General features: G+C 48.2%; 1 protein-coding gene across 2 annotated transcripts in view; it reads left to right on the top strand.

The window, feature by feature from the left end:
• The first annotated feature begins 1244 nt into the window (after nucleotides 1-1244).
• Snx31 (sorting nexin 31) overlaps nucleotides 1245-26193 on the top strand; it is a 50929-nt gene continuing 25980 nt past the window's right edge. The window contains exons 1-8 of one of the 2 annotated variants that reach the window (XM_021184160.1): nucleotides 1245-1364; nucleotides 1478-1552; nucleotides 9534-9648; nucleotides 10854-10918; nucleotides 16373-16483; nucleotides 18203-18293; nucleotides 21446-21533; nucleotides 24820-24889. In XM_021184160.1, coding sequence (XP_021039819.1) covers nucleotides 1299-1364; nucleotides 1478-1552; nucleotides 9534-9648; nucleotides 10854-10918; nucleotides 16373-16483; nucleotides 18203-18293; nucleotides 21446-21533; nucleotides 24820-24889 — 681 coding nt within the window. In that variant the 5' untranslated portion in view covers nucleotides 1245-1298. The remainder of the gene's footprint in view (nucleotides 1365-1477; nucleotides 1553-9533; nucleotides 9649-10853; nucleotides 10919-16372; nucleotides 16484-18202; nucleotides 18294-21445; nucleotides 21534-24819; nucleotides 24890-26193) is intronic. The other variant, XM_021184159.1, reaches the window with a different exon arrangement.

Genomic DNA, 26193 nt, shown 5'->3' with positions numbered 1-26193 from the left:
AGAGCGTCAGACCACTTCCTTTTTCCCCTGCTTGACCACTTTCAGATTCTGCAGTCAGGAGATCAATAACGCTGGTGCGAAGCTGACTCTTCGTTCCTTCCCGTCCCCTGTCGGAGGTGCCGCTCAGTCTGTTGACAGACAACTCACAGATGTACCCAGAGGTTTAGCTCCTAGGTGATTCTAAATCCCACCAAGTACACAATCAATTTTAACCATATTCACAAGTTAATAGAATTAATCAATAAACAGTGAAAAACCAAGAAGTCGGTGAAAGATCCTGGGAACAAAGATTCCTAAGAACCCAGCCATGGAGAGCGGTATCTACTCAAGAACAGGGCTTCCCCAGGTAAGAGAGACCCAGGCCACATCCATGTTTTAAATTTCCTATAATGAGAGAAGACTTAAAAAACAAGAATAAGACAACAAACCACATCCAATCAAAAATAAATAAATAAAAATCATATGTACAAAAGCAGCAACAATAAACCATCAAAGCAGTGTTACATATGGACTGCACACCATGATACATTTAAAAAAGGTTAAGACAAAGCAAAACAAGAAATAAACAAAACCCTGAGCCTAATGCCCCCGTGATAGGATACTTCCAAGGTATACCTCCTTCCCCCCTTTCTAATCTTAATCCACAGTATACTGTAGCCAGAGTTGGGGTGATGGGAAACTCCCAAATCATCAAGGCACCCTCTGTAGAAAATGCCAGGAGATCCGGTATGAGACCGATCTGAACGCCACCTCATCCCCCTCACTCTGGAAGTGGACATTCTGTTGGTCACAGACACGAGACCTGGCCCCTGAAGCGGCCCCTGGAGAAGCTCTGTTTCCTTAGGCAAGCTGCCTGGCTCTGATGATTTGAGGCAGGGTAAGATCAGTGACTCTCTGGCAGCTGTATAAAATGTTCATGTCGCTAGAGACGGGATTCTTATCTTTTGTGGGCTGAGCCCTTTGTAAAAGAATTCTACACTGTCCCTCCCTCCCTGCCCCACAGAGGCACGTTTTCCTCCTCAAAAAGTCTCTAAAATTCCAGCCTCTGGCCTCCAGGGTGACCCTGGCCTGAGATCTGGCATCCCTGGGGTCCCTCTGAACCCTGATTGTGTGCGCGCACGTCTCTAGTCCAGCCTGAGAATCAGGCTGAGGTTCAGTGGAGGGGGCGGGGCGGGGCGGAACCAGGCGCAGACCCCGCCCACCCTCAGACTCAAGGCAGGAGTAGGAGCTCAGGACCCAGCCCAGACTCTAGGTGGCAGGTCCTGTTCTCCACGCTGTCCCTGGTCATCGCCAGAGCCATGAAGATGCACTTCTGCATCCCGGTGTCCCAGCAGCGGCCAGACGCGCTGGGGGGCCGCTACGTGGTGCGTCTGGGGCCCGGGGTCAGTTGGGTGGGGAGGGGATCGGTGACCCTGCGCACCTCCTCCCCCAGTCCTTATCCTCGCCTAGGGTAACAGGCGGGTGTCTGTGCTTTCAGTTGTACTCCGTGTACTTGGATGGGTTCCTCTTCTGCAAAGTACGCTACAGCCAGCTGCACCGCTGGGATGAACAGGTGAGTCCAAGGGCTTGGATTGTGTTACTCTGAAAGACATTGGACTGTGTGTGTGGGTGTGGTGGTGGTGGTGGTGGTGGTAGTAGTAGTAGTAGAAGAGGAGGAGGGCTGGCTACAGGCTCCTGATTTGTGAACTATAGGCACTCTTTAAATCCCAGAGCTATCTCCTATACCAACATCTTCAACATCAGGTCAGCCTTATAAAATGAACAAGACCATAATGACCAGTTGCAGAGTAATAGCCTTCCTCTAGCCTCTTGTGCTCAGAGCCCTCAGATCTATCCCAGAGTAGAGTCAACTGGGACCAGTGTCCTTTGTACAGCTTCTAGTTCTAACATGGTCTCATCTGGCCCACTTCTCCAAGTCCCTTTGTTAGCAAACCCAAGACTCATGAGCTACATCAATGCAGATTGGCTTGTGGCAGTCAGAAAGTGTCACAAGACTCAAAAGTATCTTATGCAATCTAGGAGGGTTTCTGGGAGACTGACTGGGGCTTGGGAAGAGATTGGTCCAGGAGCTGTCTTCCAAGCAGAGGATGTGACAGTGGCAGATAGGAACAGGGGGTGTAAATAAGCAAAGAGGAAGAAGATAAAAGTCAGACAGGGTGGCACATTCCTGTAGTCCTAGCCCATGGAAGACTGAGGTGGGGGATAGAGAAATGAAGACCAGCCTGGGCTACATAGACTTGTCTCAGACCTAAAAGAAAAGAGTGTGAGGTGGATAGGAAAACCAGATTAGCTCAGAATGATGGGGGAGCTGGGGAGGCCGGCACCTGGCAGGGGGAGCAGGCAATGGTCTGTGAGGCTTTTGGAGTTCCCCTCTTGCTGATGCTCCCTGTGCAACCTGGGGCCCCCACAAGCTGACATTGCCTTCACAGGCTTCTTCAGAGCTGGGGAAAGTATCCCAGGCAAATCACAGGGGCGTCAGTTAAACTGACTGTATTTATCTAAAGGCGGAGAGCTGAGTCAGCCAGAGAGTTCACACAGCAGACGTTACCAGGGTTCAACATCAGAGGGTCAGCTGCAGCCCTTGAGGGGGTTTTGCTGGGGACAGGGCTGCAGCTGATGCTGTCAGAGAGCACAGGTCACATGGCACCTCACAGAGACCCTTCTTTTTGCCAGACTCAGCCTTTTATGAATTATCCTGGCTGACAAGAACTCAGGAATGTGCCACCTGGACAGGAACTCCTTATTCCTACAGGTGTCCAATACGTGGGATAGAAAGTCAATTCTTTAAATTTTTTTTGAAACAGTCTTACTATGTAGTTCTGCCTGTCCTGGACCTCACTATGAGAGATCTGACTCTGCCTCCCAAGGGCTGGGATTAAAGGTGTGTGTGCCTCTGTGCCTGGTTAAATTCAATCCTACAGCCAAATCCCTTGTTAGCAAAGTTATAACCTTTATTTAACATAATACACATATAGTGTCACACAGAGCTTATAAGGAAATAAACTGGCAAGGACTTTTATACCCCCCCTCTTAAGTATACACAGCCTTTCCTTTTTTATGGTACCTTATATTTGGTCAGACTAATAAGAATTTGGGGCTAGCAAGATGGCTCAGCGGCACTTGCTGCAAAGCCTGTTAACTTGAGTTCAATTCCAGGAACTCATGTAGAAAATCACTAACTCTTTCGAGTTGTCCTCTGACCTCACGCATGAGCTCCCACTCCACAATCAAATAAGTGGAATTATAAAAAATTAAAAGGATTTTGGGACCATTCCACTTCCACCAGAAAGAGGAGGAGGGGGAGGGGGGAGGGGGAGGGGGAGGGGAGGAAGCAGGCTGTGGTGGCCCACACCTGTAATTCTAGTACTAGAGAGGCAGAGAGAAATGGGGATTTCTGAGTCCAGCCTAGTCTACAGAGAGTCCCAGGGTAGCCAGGTCTCTACAGAGAAACCCCTGTCTCAGAGCAGAACAAAAGTAAAAGAAAAGAAGAAGAAGAAGAAAAAAAAAAAAACTGGCAGAGAAGGATCTGGAAAAACCCTTGGCAACTTTTGCCAGACTTGGAGAGGACACACACACACACACACAGAGTCACATACACACAGTCACACAACACAGTCACACAGTCACTCACAGTATTCTCTCTCTCTCTCATATAAATATGCACATGCACACGCACGCCCCCCCGCCACACACACACCAGGTTGAGGATGCACCCACTCAGCAGGTAGATCACTTGCCCAGCACATTTGAAGCCCTGGGTTTGATCCCCAGTTTTTGTGAAGCAGGCATAGTTCAAGATCATCCTCAGCTACGTATTGAGTTCTAGGCCAGTCTAGAAAACAAACAAAAACAAAACAAAACCCCTCAAACAGTAACGGAGTAGGGGAACCAAGTTTCCCTTCTGAGGTCTTTCATGGAGGCTTTGATGAGTCTGAGGTGAACTCTCCAAGTCTTGGGATGCTAGTGACTGCAACAGGCAAATCCACCTGAGACCGGTGAGAGGCCTGTGCTGGTAAAATTGGACCATGGAGATGAAGGTTGACTTTTGGCAGAATTTACTCAACTCACTGAATATTTCCCATCCCCCCACCCCTGCCCCAGACTTCCTTCCACAGATTTCTTGAGGAACCTGTCCTTGCTGTAAAACCTGCTGGGTGGTATTCTGCTCCATGTCAGGCCCTAGATTCTCCACCATGCTGACTTTTCCCACCTCCTGACCTCAGGGGGGTGGCGGGGGTGGGTCCCGTAGATTCAGACAGATGGGTGACTCAGGCAGCCCTGTTGTCTGAAGGCTGCTGTGACTAGAGTCGATTAGGGTCTAATGTCTGTGACAGTTATGTACACGATGGAAGATAATTCCATTTTTGGCATCACTTGATGAGCTGTCAACTAACCAAGACACAGTTGCATGCCAAGAAGACAAATTTCTGCTTCAGTGAATGGCAGCAACAGAGGTGCTGAGTCAGTGTCCCGGTTGGTGGAGCAGCTAGCTGATGGCGGCAGTCTTTTGAGTCTTTGGCATGGCAGGGACATTTCCTTGAGTTTAAAGGATACACAATTGCTGTGAGAATATTTGATACCAGGATCAGATGAGAGCTGGGTCTACAGGGGTGAGAGGCAGTGGGGCATGATGGGAGCTGTTATGCTGCCTCTCAATTGATAATTGCCTGAGAATGTGACCCTGTCACTTCAAGATCTTCTCATTTTCTGGAGAGAATCCAGAACATCAGGGTGTTTTTGTTTTTGTTTTGTTTTTTTTTAAATAAGCTTAATTTTTGTAGTAACAGTCTTAGTTTATAAAAAAAAATGTACCACAGTTTCCACACACCAGGCATTCAGTTTCCTCTCTTCTTTAAACCATTTCAAAGCTTTATGTTTTACATGTTTTAAACACATGTGCATGCTTTGCCTGCTGCGTGTGTTTCACGTGTGTGCTCCACCCTCAGGTTTCAGAAAAGGACCTCAGATTCTTTGAAAATGGAGATGTAGACAGTTATAAGCTACCATGTGGGTGATTGGAATCGAACCCAGGCTCTCTGGATGAACAGCCAGTGCTCTGAACTGCTGAGGCATTTCTCCAGCCTGGCATCCTCTATGTTAACACCACCTTTAGTGTGTACACTTGTTAAACTGATCCAGTCAGCAAAGATGCACTGTTATCAACTGCATCCATAACTTATTCTGATTTGTCTAGTTTATATCTGATATCCAGTTTCTGTCCAGGACCAGGGAGCACTCCACCCCGTGGTCATGATCCCTTTAACTCTCTGACGATGGCAGTTCTTTGGATTCTCTGTGTTTTTTTTTTTTTTTTTTTTTTTTTTTTTTTTTTCCTGAGACAGGGTTTCTTTGTGTAGCTCTGGCACTCACTCTGTAGACCAGGCTGGCCTCGAACTCAGAAATCCGCCTGCCTCTGCCTCCCGAGTGCTGGGATTAAAGGCGTGAGCCACCACGCCCGGCTCTCTGTGTTTTTAATGACCCTGACAGCTTAGAGGGCTGCTGGTCAGATCTGTGGATGTCCTTCTATTTGGAGACTTTGTTTCCATCTGATAAAGAGTGAGCAGTGGGGTTTGAGAGTGAGGACTCCAGGGGTAACTGAAGCACATTCTACCCACATTGCCTCAGGCGTCTGCCAGGCTAAGGCTCTCACTGCTGATGTTGCCCATCTCATGGCTGAGGAGGCATCCATCTGGTCTTCCCATACAAAGCACCCCCATCCTCCCTGCCCCCCTCCCCTGCTCCCCCAGTACTCTTTGGAAGGATGTCTCTGTGCACAATGTATCCTTAAGTTAAGCAATGGATGTTTATGTTTCCTGGTCACACACATTGTCTGGAATTCTTCTACACAAGACACCTGCCTGTTCTCTCCTATTCATTTATTCAGGGTTTAGTTAGATCATCATGGAATGCAGGCTATTCATGGTTTGGAATATACATCAATGCTGCTTTGTTTTATTGATCCGGTTGTCTGAGCTGTGGCCACAGGAGTGGCTCATGTGGCTTCCATGTCTCTTTTACGCTCAGCTATTGAACACGTCCATACTTTCTGCTCCAAGGTGGTCCAGGCTCTGTCTTAGAACAGGAATTTCTCCATGAATCTGTGGTGGCTTTCAGTGAGGAGTGAAACTCGGATCTGTGTGCAGGTGTGCTCACTGCCGCTACAGTGTTGCTTCCAAGCCTCCCTGCAGAGCTAGGAAGGAGGCACCATGTGCAGTAGCCCAGGCTTTCCTACCCAGGTTTCTACCACTGTCCCTTCCCATTAGCTCCTTCTCTTACTGCTGCCATAAAGTTCAGACAGAAACAACTGAAGCAAGGCAGGGCTTATTATGGCTCCTAGTTTCATAGGGCATAACCCATCATGGAGTGAGGACATTCACGATGATGAGAGCATGCAGCCAAGGCTTTTCACATGAGCCATTGCAGGCCTGAGCCACAGTGTGTCTAACCCTCAGTGCCCATTCCTAGTGACCTACTGCTGCCGACCAGACCCTGCACCCAGATGACATAGAAAATACCACCAGCTCAAGTACAGGTGCCACTGGGGGACATTGCACATCCAATCATGCACCATTTGTATCTTTATTACACTAAACAGGAGTTCATAGTGAAGCGTTTACACTTCTAGCCTCCTGCTCTTATCTATAAATTCACTCCTGCAGCGAGAAACCTGGCCCGGACCCTGCCCCTCACCTATTGCATTGCTTGAGTCCGTATGCTGCACAGTAGCGTGAGAATTAACTCACACGCCCCTGGAGAACAGCTTCATCAACAGTGCAGTGCTTATGTGCAGTGGATTTTTGTGCATTTCTCTTGTGGACCCTACACACTTCTGTCCTGTCTTATGTATTGCTCTCCCCCCACCCCCACTCCTTCCATTGAAGTGGTATGGTGTGTTTGTAGTGCAGCAAGAGTGCTGTGTTCCACCCTGAGATTCTCCAGGCTACCTAAATGGTTCTAGAATATGTGCATATGCCAAGCTCGTGCTATAAAGTTTAGCTTGCCTGGATGAGTGTGGTATGCGCTGCCACAGGATGCGTTTTTTGCTCTAAAACGTGTGCTTTACCTGTTCACTACTCCTCTGTCCCACAGCTCTGGTGACAAGGGACCATTTTATTCTATTGATATTTTTGCCCCTTTCAGATGGCCCCATAATGGAATTCAGACTTTTTCAGACTGGCTTCTTTCATTTGTAACATGCATTGAGGTTCATCTGAGTCTTTTTGTGGCTAGATTACTTCTTTTCATTGATGAGCAATATTCTATTGTAGGAAGGAGATCACCATTTATCCATTCATAGTTTGAAGGGCATCTTTGCAGGGTTCCAGATAAAGCAATTTTGGGGGTTTATTTGTTTGTTTTTTTGAGACACGATTTCTTTGTGTAGCCCTGGCTGTCTTGGCACTTGCTCATACTGTAAACCAGACTGGCCTTGAACTCAGAGATCCACCTGCCTCTGCCTCCTGAGTGCTGGGATTAAAAGTCTATGCCCCACTACCCAGTTACAAGCATATTTTTTTAAAGACGTATTTTCTTGTTTGTGCATGTGTGTGAGTGTGCATTTGTGTGCATGTGCCCTTGGAGGCCAGAAGAGGCCGTCAGAGCCCCTGATACTGGAGGTACAGGAACTTGTGACCTGTCTAATGTGATGCTAGGAAATGAACTCAGTCCTCTGGAAGAACAGCGAGTGTTCTTAACAGCTGAGCACATGTGATTTTTATGTGTATGTAGTCTTTAAATGTGTTGAGTAAATTGTTTCAAGTGTGACTGATGGATTCTATAGTAAGACTATGCTTAACACTGTAAGAAATGACCCAACTGTCTTTTTTTTTTTTTTTTGGTTTTTCGAGACAGGGTTTCTCTGTGTAGCCCTGGCTGTCCTGGAACTCACTTTGTAGACCAGACTGGCCTCGAACTCAGAAACCCACCTTCCTCTGACTCCTGAGTGCTGGGATTAAAGGCGTGCGCCACTATGCCTGGTTCCCAAACTGTCTTCTAACGTGGCAATAATATTGTGTATTCTCTGCAGGATAAACTTTTAAAATTTAAATCACAAAAATAAATGCTGGCATCAAATATGGGTTCTCTAGGAATTGAACAACAGCCAAGCAGTAAGCAGCAGGAAGCCATGATTCGTTCATAGTCAGACAGTTTGTAACCTTTCCATACTCAGACCAACTTTTGGCCGGTAGAAATGTCTGTGCCAATGGAGATGCTGTATACATGCTCTGTCCAATAGCAACTTGCCACATATCCCTGTCCATCAAACACTTGGACTGTGGCTTGTATGACTTAGAAACTAATTTAATTTTTTTAATCTCATTTAAGAAATTTAAGTATAAATTTACTTACATGTCCTTCTCCACAAAAGCCATAGTTATGGAATTGTGGAAACCATCATTTGTAGTAAATTGCACCACACAAGTTCTAGGTCCTTGGAAGGATTCTGCCTTTGACCTGGGTGGTGAGGTGCCATGGAGGATTTTGAGCAAGGCAGTGTGAGGATTCCACTTACATTTTTGAAGTATTACTCGAGATGCTCTGAGTTAGAAATAGATAGGAGGCCACTCAGAGAAGCAGAGAGACAACTTAGAAGGCTGCTCTCATAACCCAGGATCTAGAAGGTGGTAGCTTGTCCCGGCTCAGTGGTTACTGCAGGGGAGAGAAGTGATCAGGTTCTCCATGTGCTTTGAAGTTAGGGATTCCGTGAACTGTCAGATACACACAGTGATCATGGCCAAGGCGACTAAAACGAAATAGAAGTTTAAGGTCTTGTCTGTTTGTGGCCTCTTTTCCCTTGAGCTGGTTTCAGCTGGTTTCAGTCTTTAAGCCAGGGGCTCTGGTCACAGTCAGGTTTCAGCCCCTTTGCCTCCCAGGTGCAGCACTGACACCTGAGTGGTTTCCTTTACTAAAACAATAAATAATTTTTATTTATTTTCTATGAAAGCGATTGTCACTGTAGTGTTCAGGTCTCTAGTCGGAGGAGGAAATGGGGCTGCCTGGACTTTATGCCGGCCTTATAGGACTTCTGTGATTAGCACCACCCCATAGAAATGACACAGAAGGCACAATTTAAGTTTAGGTGCCACCTTAATTAGAGTAAAAGGAGCCAAGAATGGTGGCACACAGCTTTAATCTGACTTAGAAGGCATCTAAGGAGTATCCTTATGAGTTTGAAGCCAGCCTGGTCTAGCAAGTCCCAGAACAGCCAGGAATACAAAGTGAGATAATTCAAAAAATAATCATCTGACTATAATCTCTGATCTTTCCTATATAAAATGTAAGGAAATGCATGTCATGAGTGGCAATCTTTGGCTTCCCCAAAGCAAGACTGGAGTTAGTGCTCTGGGCTGCTGCGGGGCACACACCCTCGAAGACAGTCTTCTGAAAGATGCTCACGGCCTCTTTCCCTTCCTTTGGCTACCCACAAGGTTAATTTTATGTTTTTGTTTAAATAAAGTGCTCTAAGACAGGGCTTTGTGTCTCACCAATTCTGCATTAGTGTCTCACAGTGGCTGTGTCTTGGCACTTTTCAGCTGAGACGGGTGTTTGGAAACTGCCTGCCCCCTTTCCCACCCAAGTACTATCTGGCAATGACTACTGCTATGGCTGAAGAGAGGAGGGACCAGTTGGAACGCTACCTGCAAAATGGTATGTGCTTGAACTCTGTTTTATAGCTTTATTGCAGTGTAAGTTCCTCATCACAAAAGCCGTCAAACCATCACCACTATCTAGTTTTAGAGTTTTTCCATTATCCCGACAGGAGACTTCATGTCCATTGGCAGTAATGTCTGTCTGTGACTTTAAATTTTCAAACCCTATTTTTAATGATGGTTCTTAAATGCTTTAACCTCCCTTCTAGCCCACTACCCACCAGAGGTTGTGGGAAAGAAAGGATACGGGAGAAGTAGACCTGTTCAAAAAGGTTATTTGGAGCAACTCCTGTCTGCGTTGTCTGGAAATTGGCAGTTCAGTTCACAGGTCAGCGACCACGGCTTGATCCACTCGCAAACATTTCACAGATACACCAGCAGTCCAGTTCGGCAGAGTTGGGATAGCAAACACGAATCGGGAGCAGTGGCACTACTTAGCAGAGACAGCCAGGCCTCAGCCTCAGCACAAGTCAGCAGGAGGGACCAGGGCCAAAGGGAAAAGTTCTAGGCTTCTCTCTCAGAGAAGAGAAGGTCAGTGAAGACTTAAGATTAACAAGCGTTTAGCTATGCAAGCAAGCCTAGCTCAGCCTCTGTCACTGTCCGCCGAGTCCTTTTTATACTCCCTCCAAACATCACATGTCCTCCACGAGTCTTGCCTTGCATGTGAGTCTGTCTCAGCTGGCATCACTCTGTCAATCAGCTCGAATCTGCAGAAGCAGCAAGAAACTACGGCACACCACCAGGTTTTTGGTGCATTTCTCTCTATGGAGTTCTGACAAATGGTGCTCAACTATGCAGTGTAAGGTGGACCAATTCTTGTGTTGTTAGCAGAGAGCTCCTACCATGTGATGAAAAACTCAATTGGGTCTTCGGGAAGACTTAAAATGTTCAGATTACCAAATGTCTCATGAAACTGACTCTCTAGAGTCAGCCAGAGATATGTTTTGGCTTCTTGTGATAGTTTCGTTGTTATCCCCGAGGGTAACAAGGTGACTTCTGAGCAGAGTGGGTGGCTGGAGAAGAGTGGGGTTCCTGAGTTGGCTTGATGGGCTCCTATTGCCAAGGCCACCTCAAGGGGGCAGACTGTCAATTGTCTTGCATCCTGGAGGGCCACACTTCTAGGGCAAGATCTCAGAGTTCCTGGGAGATGCAGTGAACAGACCTCAGCCTGTGCTCACCTGGTCTGCTTCCCATATCTTTCAGTAACTGCGGATCCCCGAGTGACAAGGAGTGATGTCTTCTCTGAGTTCTTAACACTGGTGCAGCTGGTAAGCTTGTTTTCCTTACTGAAGCTGTCACCCTCTGCAGTCAGTCTGTTTCCCAGGCGCACATGCATTTCAGAACTTGGGTAAAGTGGTTTCCTTTCTAGTAGTCTGGAGGCTGCTTCCTGTTTGAATCCTACAGGGGAGGTGAAGTGCGTCTCAGATTTTGGTTTACAGCTTAAGCCGATACCTTGTTCTGTAGCCTAAGGGCCTCGGATGCCCACGCTGGTCCCAAGAAAGGAAGAGAATGAGCTGAAGTTTTAGTACTTGGATCCCCGTACTGAGATGAGACCCAACAGCTGTAGCCAAGGTCTCCAAAAGCACTGTGGTGCAGACATGGGGCAACAGGCCATGCGGGCTGCTGCCTGTCTGTCTTTCTAACTTTAATGTTCATGGACAAGATCCAGCCTGAACCATGTGGCCTAAGGCAACCCTTTTCCAGGGACTCTCAAAGGAACCACAAGTCCCTCACGGTGTAGGCTGAAACTTTGGTAAGCCATTTGCTTAGGAAACCTTTCGCTCCTTTGTATGTGTGCAAGCATTTTTGTGCCTGTACTTGGGATCCTAACTGACCAGAAAGAGAATAGAATTACACAGTAAGTAAATCATTATTGGATCAGACTCTGTATTAATCACTTTCACACTGCTATGACCAGAATACCTGACAGAAACAAGGACAAACTGCTTTTATTGGCTCAGGAGAGGGTTTCTGTCCATCGAGGTAGGGAGGGCTCAGCATCAGGAGACTGTGCTGCTCTTACCACTGCAGACAGAGAGCAGAGAGCACAGCAGCGGAACCAGAGCTGGTAGGTAAATTCCTAAAGGGTCCACACCCTCCTGAAACAGGGCCCCCAGGTGGGAAGCAAACGTTTAAACCACGGGCCTGCCAGGGCCTCTTGTCAGCTCCAGACCATAGCATCGATCCCTAAGAGGGAGAGGAATAATAATACCTTGACCAGAATCACAAAGACTTGAGGAAGCTTTACAAACACAAGGATCCACCTCTGTGCATGTGTTAACTGGCCTAGTCAAACAGAGAAACGGCTCGAGGCCCGACCACGGTATAGTGGTTTGATTTTTAAGAACTCTTTTTCTTTCTTCATGATGACCTGTTGGAGCTCACTGTATGTTAGCACGTATAAACATAAACTTGAGGGTACATTACAGCTTTTGCCTTCCTGCATTCAGAAAATATCTCTTATGAGTTATTAGTGTTGTAGAATTTTGTTTTTGTGTTTAGTTCTTCCAGGAACTTTAAAGTTTTTTTTTTTTTCCTGATTCTGGATCTTTAGTACTTTGATTTCCCAAATGTTCTAGGAGAGCTTTGCCCAGCGACTGTCCTTTGTGCTGTCTCTCTTCTGAGCTCTGATGTCTGTCCCGGCTTCGTGCTTGTCTCCCACTGAGCGTTACCAGCTCACATTTATGTTAATTCCCCAACCTCTCAGCCGGAGCCTCTCTCTGCTCTCTGTCTTCATATGGAGACATGTCATCTCCACCACTGTCCTTATGTGCACGGGGCCTCCTGCTTCCTCTGCACGTGTGTGCCATGTGTTGGCCATTCTTTTCCTCCCTTGCATTTCTTTTGATTGGTCACAGCCCAGTTCTTGTCAGCTCATCGGCCCCGTCTCTGCAGCTCGCTGTGCGTGCTGCTAGAAGGAGGCTATCACTGAGTCACTGGAGTGGGTTAATTCTGGATCTTGCTTCTCATTTCTGAGCCTTTTCTCATTAATGCTCTGTCCTAAGATTAGTGCAGTCTGGTCTGTCTAGCAGCAATGCATAAGCCACAGTGTCTCTCAGGGACCCAGCAGCTTCTGTCCACTGCAGTCAGCAGCCCCAGACCCAGCCTGGTGACTGTGAATCTGGCTCAGGAGGCAGGCTCTGATGGTTAGATTTTAATTTCTGTGACTCTGGGCGATACATTTAGACTCTTCTTCTCCCCTTCCCGTTACCCTCCCTCCCCCTTCCCTTTTCCCTCCCTTCTTCTCTTGCTTTCTCCATCCCATTCACTCCACTTCCCAGTCCCCACTCTCCTTTCCTATTCTTTGAGACAGTGCTCACTTGAACTTGCAATCTTCTTGCTTCTGCCCCCCAACTGCTGGGATCACGATGGCAACAACACTGGGTTTGCTTAGCCTCTTTATGTATGGTTTCTGCAGCTGAAACCTGCCTCTTGGGGTTGCTTTGAGGGTTAAACCAAAGCTGTCTGGCATTCACTGGAGGCACAGTGCTCAGTAGGGGGTCAGCACCCTTGTGACTGAAGCCTGGCCCGTTTCCTTTTCCGGATCCTGCTGGAAGGCAGTTTTTAGTGATCACAAAGTGACACTTACCTCTTGTGATGGTCCCTGAGCGGTGCTTGGCTGAACCCTGAGATGGCTTAAGTAGAATGGATTGCATCCTCTGCTTCAGGTATCATGGCTACTACGTACCATTCTACTACGCTGAACACTCTCAGACTGTCCTGGGCTCAGGCCTGGGACTCTTTGACAATTTTCAAAGATGACTTTTCCTTTTGATGTTTTCACCTTAACTCCAGAAGGAGCACGAGGCAGAGGTATCTTCCTCCTAAATGTGCCTGCCCCTACCCCAGCCCTTCCCCTTTTTCAGAGCTGAGGTCTGAACCTAGGTGCTTGCTAGGCAACAGTCTGCCACTGAGCTAAGTCCCCAATGCCTTGAAGTTGTCTTTAAGAGAGGTTTATATTAAAAATTTGGAAAGGAAATTAAGTTTGAGCTGGGAAAGTTGTCCTGTTATGCACCATGTCTTGCTTTATCTCATATCTTCTACATTAAACCAATATGTATTAAGGGGTGGCTGTCCACCAGCCCTTCTCTAGAGACACAGAGGCACCAGTAAAGGATGCTCAGGATGGCTCGTGGACTCTGCTCACTTGGGGTGACAGAAAAATCTCCAGGCTGGCATGGTGCAAGAGGACCTGAGGGTCCTATATCTTCATCCGAAGGCCACTAGCAGAATGCTCACTTTCCGGCAGCTAGGACTAGGGTATTAAAACCCACATCCACAGTGACACACCTACTCCAACAAGGCCACACCTCCTTATAGTGCCTCCTCCTGGGCCAAGCATGTACAAACCATCACAGTTGGGAAGGTGTTCTAAAAAGGTGATGTCTAAGCTGGTCTTGAAGGTTTCCAGAGTGGGCATGAGGGAGAGTATACATTCTCTAGCTACCCCTCTCATCGGGTATAAGAACCACAAACAAAGGTTCTCGAGGATTCTTTGTGGGGCTCAGGGCTGGCACTTAAAAGGAAATCAGTAGTTGGTTCCCATGGAGTGTGGGTCTGAGTCTCACTGTACCCAGTGCTCAGGCTGACCGCCCACAGGAGCCAGGTGATGGTGTGATCTGCAACACACGGATGCCATCAGTGCAGAAAAGGAGGGACTGCTGAGCTCTCGCAACGAGGTTGCCTCACTGAGCTGCTGGGAGACTGAAGAGCCGAGATAAGCAGGAGTGTGGGGTCTGCCAGATGGCGGAGAAGCCCACCATGCAGGCACGAGGCAGTTTTGCTGCCTGGATATTTGATAAGTGTGGTGCCTGCTGCCTCTTGGGTTTAACACCAAGCAGTCACGTGATCCTTTCAGGGCTCAGGAGCAGGGGGAGAGCATGAGAAAGGTTCCATCGAGGGCAAGTTTTGTTCCCCGTCTGCACAAGTAAATTGGATTTGACCCTATGCTTGGTGCGCCAGGCTCTGGGTGCCCTCTTATTTCTCAGTCTGTGAGGAAAGAGGTTCATCTTGGGTTGACCTGCTCCTAGTAAGCAGAAGACCTGGATCCAAACCCACAGAGCCTCTGACCCTTTGTGCTGCTGAGTGTTTCTGGCTTGTGTATCCAGGATTCACTCCCCAACTGACCAAGCCCTGGATTTTTGTTCCATGTGTACGGAATCAAAGGGATTTTGAAAAGGCAAAGCTAGAGTCTATAGACTGAGGACCGCTTCATGTTCCTGCTTGACAAACCTCAGCATGCCTAGGAGCCATGAGAAGTGGGTTAGAGGACAAAGGAGGCCGAGGAGGCGTCTGTGCCCTGGGAACCAAATGCAACTTCCTTATTTAGGCAGTTTGCCCTACTGGGTTATTGTTGGGGACACCAGGAAGCCACAGGGCTCCCTTTTCCAAAAGCCACGGGTCTTCCATTTCCCCAGCAGTGAAATGATAGGGTGCATTGTGGAAGTAGCAGAAATGTGGCAGATGTGAAGTCATGACTGTGCTTTCTTGGATTAACTACCTCAGGAACAGACTTCTCCACTGTACAGTCTCTGAGATGCCGCAGATCAAGCCTGGAGCTTTGTGCCTTCCAGATAAGAACGATACCAACTGAGATGCCGGAGCTTTCGTGACTCCTTTATTTAATATCTGTCACCACTAAGTGAAACCAATGTGACTTTCTCCTCAGTCCTACCTCTAACAACAGAAACGCAATAATTGTGGCAACTGAGTGTCTGTGATGATTTTCTCCAGCATCTCCTCCTGAGCCCTTACCATATCCTCTGAGGTGGATGGCATTATTCTCCTTACTGTAGAGCTGAAGGAATGAGGTATAGAGAGGGAAGCGATCAGGCCAGATTTACACAAGGTCACATGATAGCTAGGGATAGACGAATCACCACAAGACACCCCAAAACAGTGGAGTTGAGAGAACTTCCAGGACAATGAAGACATGGAGGTGCTGAGATGACAGAGACCCCACAAACCTTGCCCTAAGTGTCTCTTCCATCTAGCTCTTTCCTGGACATCTCCTTTATAATATGCTGGCAATAGTAAGGAGAGTGTTTCCTCAGACTCCTCAACTCCTTCAAGCAAACTGTGGAGACCGAGTGTGAGTCGTGAGAGCCTCCAGAATTTGTAATAAGCTGAGAAGAAAGATGGGCAGCCTGAACTTCCCAGGTGCCTGCAGTAGGGCAAGCTTGTTGTGCTGAGACTTAACTCATAGTGTCTTATATGAATGCAAGGCAAATCATCCCAGCATTGAGCTGAATTTCCGAGTGCCCATCTGGTGTTCAGGTGCTGGAAAATTCAGCTAGGTAACATGGTGCGTGCCTTTAGTCATATTCTGGAGGCAGGTAGATCTCTGTGAGTTCCAAGCCAGCCTGGTCTACAGAGAAAGTTCCAGGACAGCTAGAGCTATATAGCGAGACCCTGTCTTGCGGAGTGAGGTGAGGTGAGGTGGTGTGGGGTGAGGATGGAGTTGGTTGCTGTGGGGACAAGCCCCACCCAAATGCTCTATTGTTTATTTGGAAGCAATTCAGACCTCACACTATTGCTCTGCCTTGATGCCTTTCCAGAGCCCCCTTCACCTCTTCTCAGTCCTACAAAGGACTTCCAAAACCTCTGCACTGGGTGCTGGTTCACTTCAGGCATCATGGACCTGCACACGATGGGGACAGGCAGGGAGTGCTAGGCCTCTCCATAATGAGTGTGGAAACTGACGTCTGTGGTTTTATTTATAGCACACATTGAATATCACCATCCAGAATGCCGAGCTGGCTGTATTCCTGCCTGATGGAAGGAGCATTAAAGTAGAAGGTCTAACATCAGATACGGCTGAAAGGGTCCTGGAGGTAAACTTTGCTTAGCCCCAGCTCCTAGAAATGCAGAAACAGGTCTTATGAGGCAGAGACTTGGATGTGGTGAGATTACCTTCCAGGAGTTCCTTGCCAATTATTTTACTCTGTGGACGATATATCTGCAGAGGTGCTGTATATAAATCACCCCCAAAGGGAAAACTGACTGAGGAAGCCAAGGTATAGCCCATCCTCAGGAGCCTGTTCGATTTTATTTTTCCTAAAACCTCTGAGGGTTTTCCTAAGGCTGTGGCTACCTCCCTGGGATCCAGCAGGCGGGACCCTGGCCATATACAGAAGATTCTGTCTCAGGATACCGCACGTGTGGGACTGGGAAGGAGGGCAGTGCCTGGCAGAGTCTGGAACAGCCATACTCAAGAGGGCAGGGGCAGGTCTTGCCTGGTGGAGAGTGGCAGGGGGTTTCTTGAAGACTTTTCTCTCACACACAGGAAGCCCTAGAAGCCATGTCCAGGGGTCTAATGCCATGCTCCAATGCCTGACTCGAGTTTGAGTCAGTTTGAGGATGACAGAGATAAGACCCTAGAGCATCCTCTCTGCTTCAGATGTGGCCGTCAGCAGCTCTGCCTTGCAAGGCCTTGTCCCTCTGCTCAGCTGCACTCCAGGGGCAATGCCTTCTCCCCAAGCCAAGCCTTGAGTGTGGAGGCTAGGTGGGGGAGGACAGAGGATCCTGTGATCCCTACTGAGGAAAAGTGAATGGAGGTACATTGGTGGGTTTTCTTTTTAAAATTTTTTTGTGAGACCACATTTTAGTAGTAAGCATAAAACCACAGATGTTGAAATGAAAGCGGCTGAAATGAAACGATTTCAAAGAGGAACATCCTGGACCTGGAATTGGAGGTTCCATGGAGTCATGGTTGCAGTAAGCTACAGTTAATGGTTTACACTGGACCAAACTCACAGCCAATCACACTTGACCATGGCAGGAAGCATCACAGAGAAGCAGGCCTGGGTGTCAAAACGACACCAGCATGGGCAATCTTATACACCACTGAGTCGTGGGAGATGCCTTTTGCTTGGTGCATACAGGAAGGCAAACCTCAGGGCTAGAGTCTAGAAAACAGTTGTTTGTGGAGAATGCTGCTGTCCCCCATCAGAAAATAAACTCTAGGACAGTTCAGGACACATGTCCATACCCAAGGAGGGACAGCCAGCCTCAGTGGGGCTCAGGTGGCACTGACTTTGCCTCTATTCACTTTGACTTTCTATTTTCCTAAGATTTCTAGAACCAATGTTTCGTTAGCTACTTCTCTCAATGGCCCAACAGAAACAGGTTCAGGGAGGATGGCTTTGCTTTAGTTCATGGTTCGGAAGGGTACCTCCATCATGGTGAAGCTCATGATGACAGGGATGTACAGCCGGGAAGCAGAGAATATTGGGCCAGAAGTGAAACTGGCCTAGAACCTTCAAGTCCCAGCCCTGCGAATTTACAATAGCATCATGGCCAAAAGTGTCCATAATCTCCAAATTCAGTGTTTCCTGCTGGCTACTGAGAGTTCATGACCCCGCAGAGGCCATTTCAGATTCAAACTGTAAGAAGTATTGAGCCATTTTTAGATTCCAAAACATTTCCTTGCATGTCTGCTGGCCTGCAAAAGCATTCGCTGTTGGTGTGCACCAGGCCCTTCCAGCCTGCCGTCACAGCCTGCAAGTATGGCTATTAACCCAATATTCCCCCTTTGCTTGTTCCTGGTTAAGGTGATGGCCCATAAACTTGGATTGCAGCCAGAGCTGGTGGGCTACTTTGGCCTTTTTCTTATCCGGTGTTTCCCAGAGGGCAAGCTCTCTGGTAAGTTGGAAAAGAGGAGCCCAGGAATTGGACAGGTATGAGCAGGAGCTTGGCACTGAGATGGACAACACAATGTGGAAAGTATCACAGAGGGACTGGCTGCCCTCCAGCTTGTGGTCTCTACTATGGTCTTCAGCTCCAGATCAAAGATTTGGAGAATGTAGCCAGGTGTAGTGGTGCTCACTGTTAATTCCAGCATTTGGAGGTAGAGGCAGATAGATCACTGTGAGTTCAAGGACAGCTGGGGCATATACAAGGACATAATGAACTCCAGGACAGCCAGAGCTACACACTGAGGCCCTGTCTTAAATGAACAAACTATTTGGAGAATAAAAGACCGAGTCATTGTTCAGAGACCGTGTATCCCCAGATAGGTAGCATGTCATTTCAACTTCATGTTATGGTGATATAATGCCTGATAGAAACAACATAAGGAATTACTCATTTTTCCCCCCCATGATAGGGAAAGCAACAGGGGGCAAGGCAGAGCAGTTCATATCATGGCAGATAGGGGGCAGAGCAGAGCAGAGCAGTTCATATCATGGCAGATAGAGGGCAGAGCAGAGCAGTTCATATCATGGCAGATAGAGGGCAGAGCAGAGCAGTTCATATCATGGCAAATAGGGGGCAGAGCAGAGCAGTTCACACCATGGAGGATAGGGAGTAGAGTAAAAAACTAGGGAGAGAAAAACAAAACAAAGACACAAGGCAGGAGTCCACTTCCTCCAACTATTCCATCAAGGACGGAAGTAATGCATTAGGCTAGACCCTTTATGATGTAATTGTGTCTGGAAATTCTCTCTCTCTCTCTCTCTCGCACACACACACACACACACACACACACACACACACACACACGTTGCATTGCTACAATCTCCTAGGCTTTTTTAATGTAATCAAACTGATGAGATTACTCCTCCCCTACCTAAAAAGAGAGAGAGAGAGGGGGGGGGGGAGGAAGAAGAAGGGGGGGGGAGAGGGAGAGAAACAGAGAGAGATCAACTATCACACATGGTGTGGTACCTGCACTTGTGGAGTCTACTGGAGTTCACTGTGGTCCTAACCTCTGTGCCCTGTCATCTTCATCCTGGTTTAGTGGCTAGCTATACCACAGCCTCCTGGTTGATGGGATGCTAGACTCTTGGCACCAAGACAGACATCTCACAACAACACAATGCCTCTTTGTTAGGGACTATTCGCTATAATATGTGGATAATGAGGGAGTCCTTAGATTCTTTTTAAGAATTCCAACAGTACAGTGAAAGATGGCAGCCTCATGTGACTTTTGCTTTCTTTCCACTGCAGTCTAGATGGCGCAAGGCCTTCAAAGCTGTGAAGTCGGATTGGTTACTTTACAACTGTGGGAGATGGTTTGCAGGTAGACATCAAAGGACTTGGGCTAGGCTTGGCTCTAAGGGCTCACAGGTCCTGGCATGGCTCTGGGCACCTCTAGACCTATCTATTTATCTGAACCCCAGGGTAAAATACCCTGCCCGATAGGCTGGGATTTGATGAAAATAAAATATTAAATTTTGGGGGGATGAATTTCAGAAAGTTAAAAATACACACACATGCAAGAGAATATTTTTGCTCCTCCCTGCCACCAATAACATTGCCTGACCTTCTCGCTTGAAAGCTGTCTGTAAACTGTGAATGCTAATTAATCAGTTAAGACGGCCTGTCCTGAGCACGCTATTCCAGAACACACATTTGTGCCTTTTACAGTGTCAGAGTTTATGGAATGACACTCAGTTCACTCAGTTTGCTGGACTATCCTGCCTCCTTGGGTCTTAATTACTAATTTTTATTCTGTATCTTAATTACAAATATTAATGGTCACACCATACATCAGAGGACACAGTTAATACATCTCTGCATTTGTCTATATGTGGTTTCCATCCATAATGAATACAAGGTAAAGAGAATGTATCAGAGGTTGCAGAAGCTGGTAATAGAAATGCTGTAGAGTCAGCATTGTCAAGATGGGACACCCAGGCTGGTAGCGGGGAAGAAGCTGCTGCTGCAGAGATCAAGCCTCAGGAGAGACGGGGTTTTCAGTAAAGATGCATTGGGCTGCAGAGGAGGAAGGGTAGAACCAGCTCCAGACCAGAAACAGAAGTTCCAGGTCCAAGTGGGCCAACAGGAAGGCGTGGCCAGGTAGACAGCAGCCTCGTGTGGGCTCCATCCGCATGGGGAACCAAGGTGTGCCGAAGGCTTACGACAGTTAGCTGGGGATTCCTGGGAGTTCCTTGCTGCACACACAGGGTATCAGCTGACAGGTTACCATCACAGAGAAAGGAAGCATTAATCACTTGATGGGATCCAGGTGAGGGAGTTAACCTTTCCTTGGTCTGGAGTGGACAAGAAGTTTTGGAGCCTTGTTTTCCCAGTGTAATTTTAATGAACCCGTGTGTCTCTACAGCCTCAGCTCATCCTACTATGAAGAATAAGTCATTTATCAGTCTGTGCTGGGAAGCTGATGAAGACAGATGGCGGCGTGTGTGTGTGTGTGTGTGTGTGTGCACGCGCGTGTGCATGCGCGTGTGTATGTGCATGTCTGTGTGTGTGTACGTGTGTGCATGTGTGTGTCTGTGTGCGTGTATGTATGTGTGTGTATATGTGTGTGTACATGTGTGTATGTGTACATGTGTGTGTATGTGTGTGCATGTGTGTGTACATGTGTGTGCATGTGTGTGTATGTGTATGTACATGTGTGTGTGTTTGTGCATGTGTGTATGTGTGTGTGCGCACGTGTGTGTATATGTGTGTACATGTGTGTGTATGTGTGTGTGCGCATGTGTGTATGTGTGTGCATGTGTGTATGTGCATGTCTGTGTGTGTGTACATGTGTGTGTATGTGTGCATATGTGTGTATGTGTGTGTGTCTGTGTGCATGTGTGTATGTGTGTGCATGTGTGTATGTGTGTGCATGTGTGTGTGTACATGTGTGTATGTGTGTGCGTGTGTGTATGTGTGTGTGTGCCGCCACCCTGACTTGCATCCTCAAAAGGAAGAAAAAACCACCAGCAGAAGGCTGTACAGTGGAGTTCCCAAGGGCACAGTGCAGCTGAAAGGACAGTGTTACACAGTGTGGGGTCAGGCAAAGCAGAGCCAGCCTGGTCTTCACCCTGCCTTCTCCCTCCTCCTTCTAGTGGTGAAGAAGCTGGCCGACTTTGAGCTGCCTTACACTAGTCTGCAGAGTTCTGAAATGGAAAACTGTAAGATCGGACTCAGAAAGTGGTAAGTTCCTCTAGCATGAGAAGCCACTGTGGGTCAGAACCTGCCAGTCTCACCACAGCTCGAGAAACCAGTGTGTGTGTGTGTGTGTGTAGGGGTTGGGGGTTGGAAATAAAAACTGGCTTTGCTCTGGGCTGTAGTAGCTGAAGGAGTTGTTGATAATTACAAGCAGGTCTGATGGCTGTTGGACTGGGCTGTGCCTGGAAGGCAGAGGGGGTGACTCCAACAGTTCACACTGAATTTGACCCCTCATGTGTGTGGCTCACATTCCTAAGGCTTATGTACTGGGGCCACCACGTTAAACGGACACAAGTGTCCCTGCAGAAAATGCTGTTATTTTCCTGGGGAGGGGAGTCCTACTAAGAACAAGTACACAGAAAATCACAGGGCAAGGCAGCTTGCTTTCCTAGCCCCGCCCCCACAGGCTCAGCCCCCAGGCGCAGCCCCCAGTTATTACTGTGACTGTGTTGAACTGCTACTCAAGTTGGCTCTGTCCAGCTCAGTTTTTCTGTAATCTGAGGATACAAGCTTAAAAAAAAAAAAGACATCTTGCTATCTAGGGATAGTGATTTACCTGACCCAGTGCTATTTTGTTGGGTCTAGTTTGTGGCTTTGAATTTTGAAGGGCTAGTCCAAGCTACTCAGAAACTTTTGAGAAATCATTAAAACCTGTGGCTTGAGTACTTGAGAAGGGGAAAAGGACCCTGCTTCCATTTAAGGGTTTAGACAATAACTCTTCTAGTGTTGCTTCCAATACTGTGTGTCTGTGTGTGGCCTTTTCTAGAAGCTAAATTTCAGCTTGCCAAGTTTTGCGAGCTCCCTAAGCTTCAGTTTACATGCTTGTAAAATGGAAGAATATTATTGTGAAGATTAAAGCAATCCCAAATACTCAATAAAATCTGCTTGTTACTGTCATTGGTAAGAACAGCAACAATAACAGAAAGTCCCTGGGTGGGAGACTTCTCAAGTTCACACTTTCCTGAGGGCTGGAGAGCAAAAGAGTGTGGCCAGGCTGCTTCCCCACACCTGAATTTGTTCACGAATAGGAAGAAAAAAAGGCACACTGCTGGAGCTGAAGCTGAGGGTCAGATTTCCACAAGGGAACAACAGGATATAACACTCTGGGTGGAGTGTCTAGCCCCCTCTCCAGAGGATATAACTCCCTGGGGTGTCTAGCCCCTCTCCAGAGGATATAACACCCTGGGGTGGCTAGCCCCTCTCTAGAGGGTATAACACTCTAAGGTGTCTAGCCCCCTCTCCAGGGGATATAACACCCTGGCGTGTCCATCCCCCGGTCCAGAGGGTATAACACTCTGGCATGTCTAGCCCCCTGTCCAGAGGGGGCCTTTCCAGTGGCAACAGGGAGGCCAGCTCCAAGCTGCATGATTCTGGGCCTGGTTGGTGTTTAAAGGATTTGTCTTCACCCAGAACTTCTTTGAATGTATCTCTCTAGTGATTATATGGTTCCCTCTAGATCAGAGGGTGTTGGCCCTGGTAGCTCAGAGCCCCACTGCGAAAGGTATCTTGGGGCTGTCCAACTGTGATGCAATTCTAAGCCACACAGGAGCCTCCGAGGTGTGTGAACACTAGCTAAGGGGACAGTTAGTCAGAATATTTCAGTTGCTTCTCTCCGTCAGAGTGAGCTGGACCTTCAGATCCTGTTTTCATCCATTCCTGGGTCTGACCCACTTCTTGGTATGGTCACGCTGTTCTTCATGCAGTAGCTGCTCACCTCTGTCTTCTCAGCTGTACATCACCCACATCTCCTCTTTCCGTTTCTGTCCATTTTCAGAGCACCAGTGTGCTTGCACACCACGAGTCTGTTTATCTCGGTGGCTCTGATCTGACAGATAGACATGGACTCCCGATATGTGCCAGTCACTCTCCTGAGCCCAGAAGGGCGTCTCATAGGCTTCAGGGCTGGAGTCTTCACATCTGGTGTCAAAGCAAGTTGATCAAAGCAGCAATTGGGATACATTGAAGACTCTGACGAAGCACAGAGGAAGAGTGTTAGCACAGGATGGGGAGCAGCGCACAGGGAAGAGGGATCTGCAGTGCAGGCTTTCAGAGAAAGAATGTCTGGGAAGGAGGGTGTTGAGGCAGTGACCTTGTAGGAAAGAGGAGAGGAGGAGAAAGGGGAGGGAAGCATGGGTGGAATGTAGAGTTGATGTGGTGGTGGCAAGTCCCCATAACCTGAGAGCTGAGGGCTGCTCAGGAAAAGTCTCACTGGGAGGAACATGAAGCAGGAGGAAGGATCAGAAGCCTGGGGTGCAGATGCCTCCTGAGTATCTCCAGAGGCAGAAGGCAGTGGCCAGGTACAGGATGCTGAGTCTGGATGGGCAGGTGCAGGGCAAGTGCAGAGCAGGTGCAGCACAGGTGGTCAGGGCAGGTGGACAGGGCAGATGGGCAGGGCAGGTGGACAGGGCAGATGGGCAGGGCAGGTGGATAGGGCAGGCGGAAAGGGCAGGTGGACAGGGCAGGTGGGCAGGGCAGGTGGACAGGGCAGGTGGGCAGGGCAGGTGGACAGGGCAGATGGGCAGGGCAGGTGGACAGGGCAGATGGGCAGGGCAGGTGGATAGGGCAGGCGGACAGGGCAGGTGGACAGGGCAGGTGGACAGGGCAGGTGGGCAGGGGAGGTGGGCAGGGCAGGCGGACAGGGCAGGTGGACAGGGCTGGTGGACAGGGCAGGCGGACAGGGCAGGTGGACAGGGCAGGTGGGCAGGGCTGGTGGACAGGGAGGGTGGGCAGGGCAGGTGGACAGGGCAGGTGGGCAGGGCAGGTGGACAGGGCAGGTGGGCAGGGCAGGTGGACAGGGCAGGTGGACAGGGCAGGTGGACAGGGCAGGTGGGCAGGGCAGGTGGACAGGGCAGGTGGATAGGGCAGGTGGGCAGGGCAGGTGGGCAGGGCAGGTGGATAGGGCAGGTGGGCAGGGCAGGTGGGCAGGGCAGGTGGACAGGGCAGGTGGACAGGGCAGGTGGACAGGGCAGGTGGGCAGGGATGGTGGACAGGGCAGGTGTTAATGCAGTGGGGAACAGGAATGCACATTATTTTCCTAAAGCTTTGTGTGTGTGTGTGTGTGTCCTTTACTCTAGAGCCCACCAGGCAAAAGTTCACCATGTGGAGAAAACAGGACACAGAAGGATGAAAGGAAGAAATCAAAGGCTAGGCAAGTAGAGTGGTACAGTTTTACCAGAGAAGGGAACCCAGTTTCTCGAGCGGAAGGCCATTGCTTTCCAGAACATCTGACTGTGTCCCTAGGCCTATGTAATCAAGTCTTGTAATTGTGCAGGTACCTGGACCCAGCTCTGGACACCATGTTGATGGACTGCAGAGCAGCTGGAGACTTGCTGTACATGCAGGTGAGGTCGCCTGGAACTCTATGTATTTCCCTAGTAGTTGAGAATCTATATAGCTCCAGAGGCAGAAGGCAAGTCACGAGACAATCTAGAGAAGTTTCCAGGGACTGGGATGGGAGTGGAAGGACAACGTTGTTTAATGGGGAGGCAGGGTTTTGTTTTTGTTTTCTTTTGTGTTGTTGTTATTTTGTTTTGTTTGTATTGCTTGTAATAGGACCTCACTATGAAGCCTAGGCTAGCCTTGAACTCTTGATTCATCTGATCTAGTCTCCCAAGTGCTGGAGTTAATAGACATGAGTCACTATGGTGACTCCAGTTTGGAGTGTTTGTTGGGAACTATGAAAGGTTTGGGCGTAGACGGTGGTAATGGTTGTACAACATTACCGTGTATATGAAACCACTCGATTGTGTACTAAGGATGGTTAGCGTGCAGCTGGAGAGAAGTCTCGGGGTCAGGAGTACTTTCTACTGCTGCAGAGGACCCATGCTGCTCCCAGAACCCACATGGCACCTCATAACCGTAATTTTAGATCCAGGGATTTGACATCCTCTTTTGGTCTCCATGGGCACCAGGCACACACTGGATGTGCACACACACAAACAAGGCAGGTGTGGTAGGGAGATAGAGGCTGGGGGATTAGGAACTCAGAGTTCATGCCTGAAATGCATGAGACCAGTTATTTCAATTGGAGTCTGTTGCTACACTTGTTATAGCTTAGCATTTTTCATGTATAAATAGCATAAGACTTTTCCTCATGGTGTTAATTTTCCTAGATGACTTTGAAAACTAGAATAACCTAATATTTGATTATACACCAACTTGGTTTCCTGTTTCAGGTATCTTATAATGCACTACCTCACAGAGTAGTTGTAGGTCTGGAGTTGAAAGCACAAGGATATCCATCCCCTGACACATTCTCAGTGCTGCACAGAGGATGCTGCCGTCTCTCACCAACAGAGACCAAACTCCAGAAACGTTCAGGACCCTCCTATAAAATGGGACAGCATTCCCACATAATGTGCACACCTACTCCTGTGGACTTTCAACCTCTCCATTACTGACAATACTGAATACAATGAAAACGTCACATAAGTAGTTATAACGCATTGTCTAGGAAGCTGTGACGGGAAGCACATTGAGAGTCACGTGACGAATCTGTGCACACCCAGTGCCAGTGTGCTTCGTTCCTGAGACCCTTTTACCCATGTTCACTTAATGCTGGGATACGGAGCCTGCGGGTTCAGAGTGCAGACTTTGTATGTGTTTGCTACCAGTCATAAACAAATTATCTTTTTTTTTTTTTTTT

Source organism: Mus caroli, chromosome 15 (genome assembly GCF_900094665.2).
Source record: "Mus caroli chromosome 15, CAROLI_EIJ_v1.1, whole genome shotgun sequence".
Classification (NCBI taxonomy): domain Eukaryota; kingdom Metazoa; phylum Chordata; class Mammalia; order Rodentia; family Muridae; genus Mus; species Mus caroli.
The sequence above is the reverse complement of the archived record's forward strand: the minus strand, read 5'-3'. Positions and strand labels throughout refer to the sequence as shown.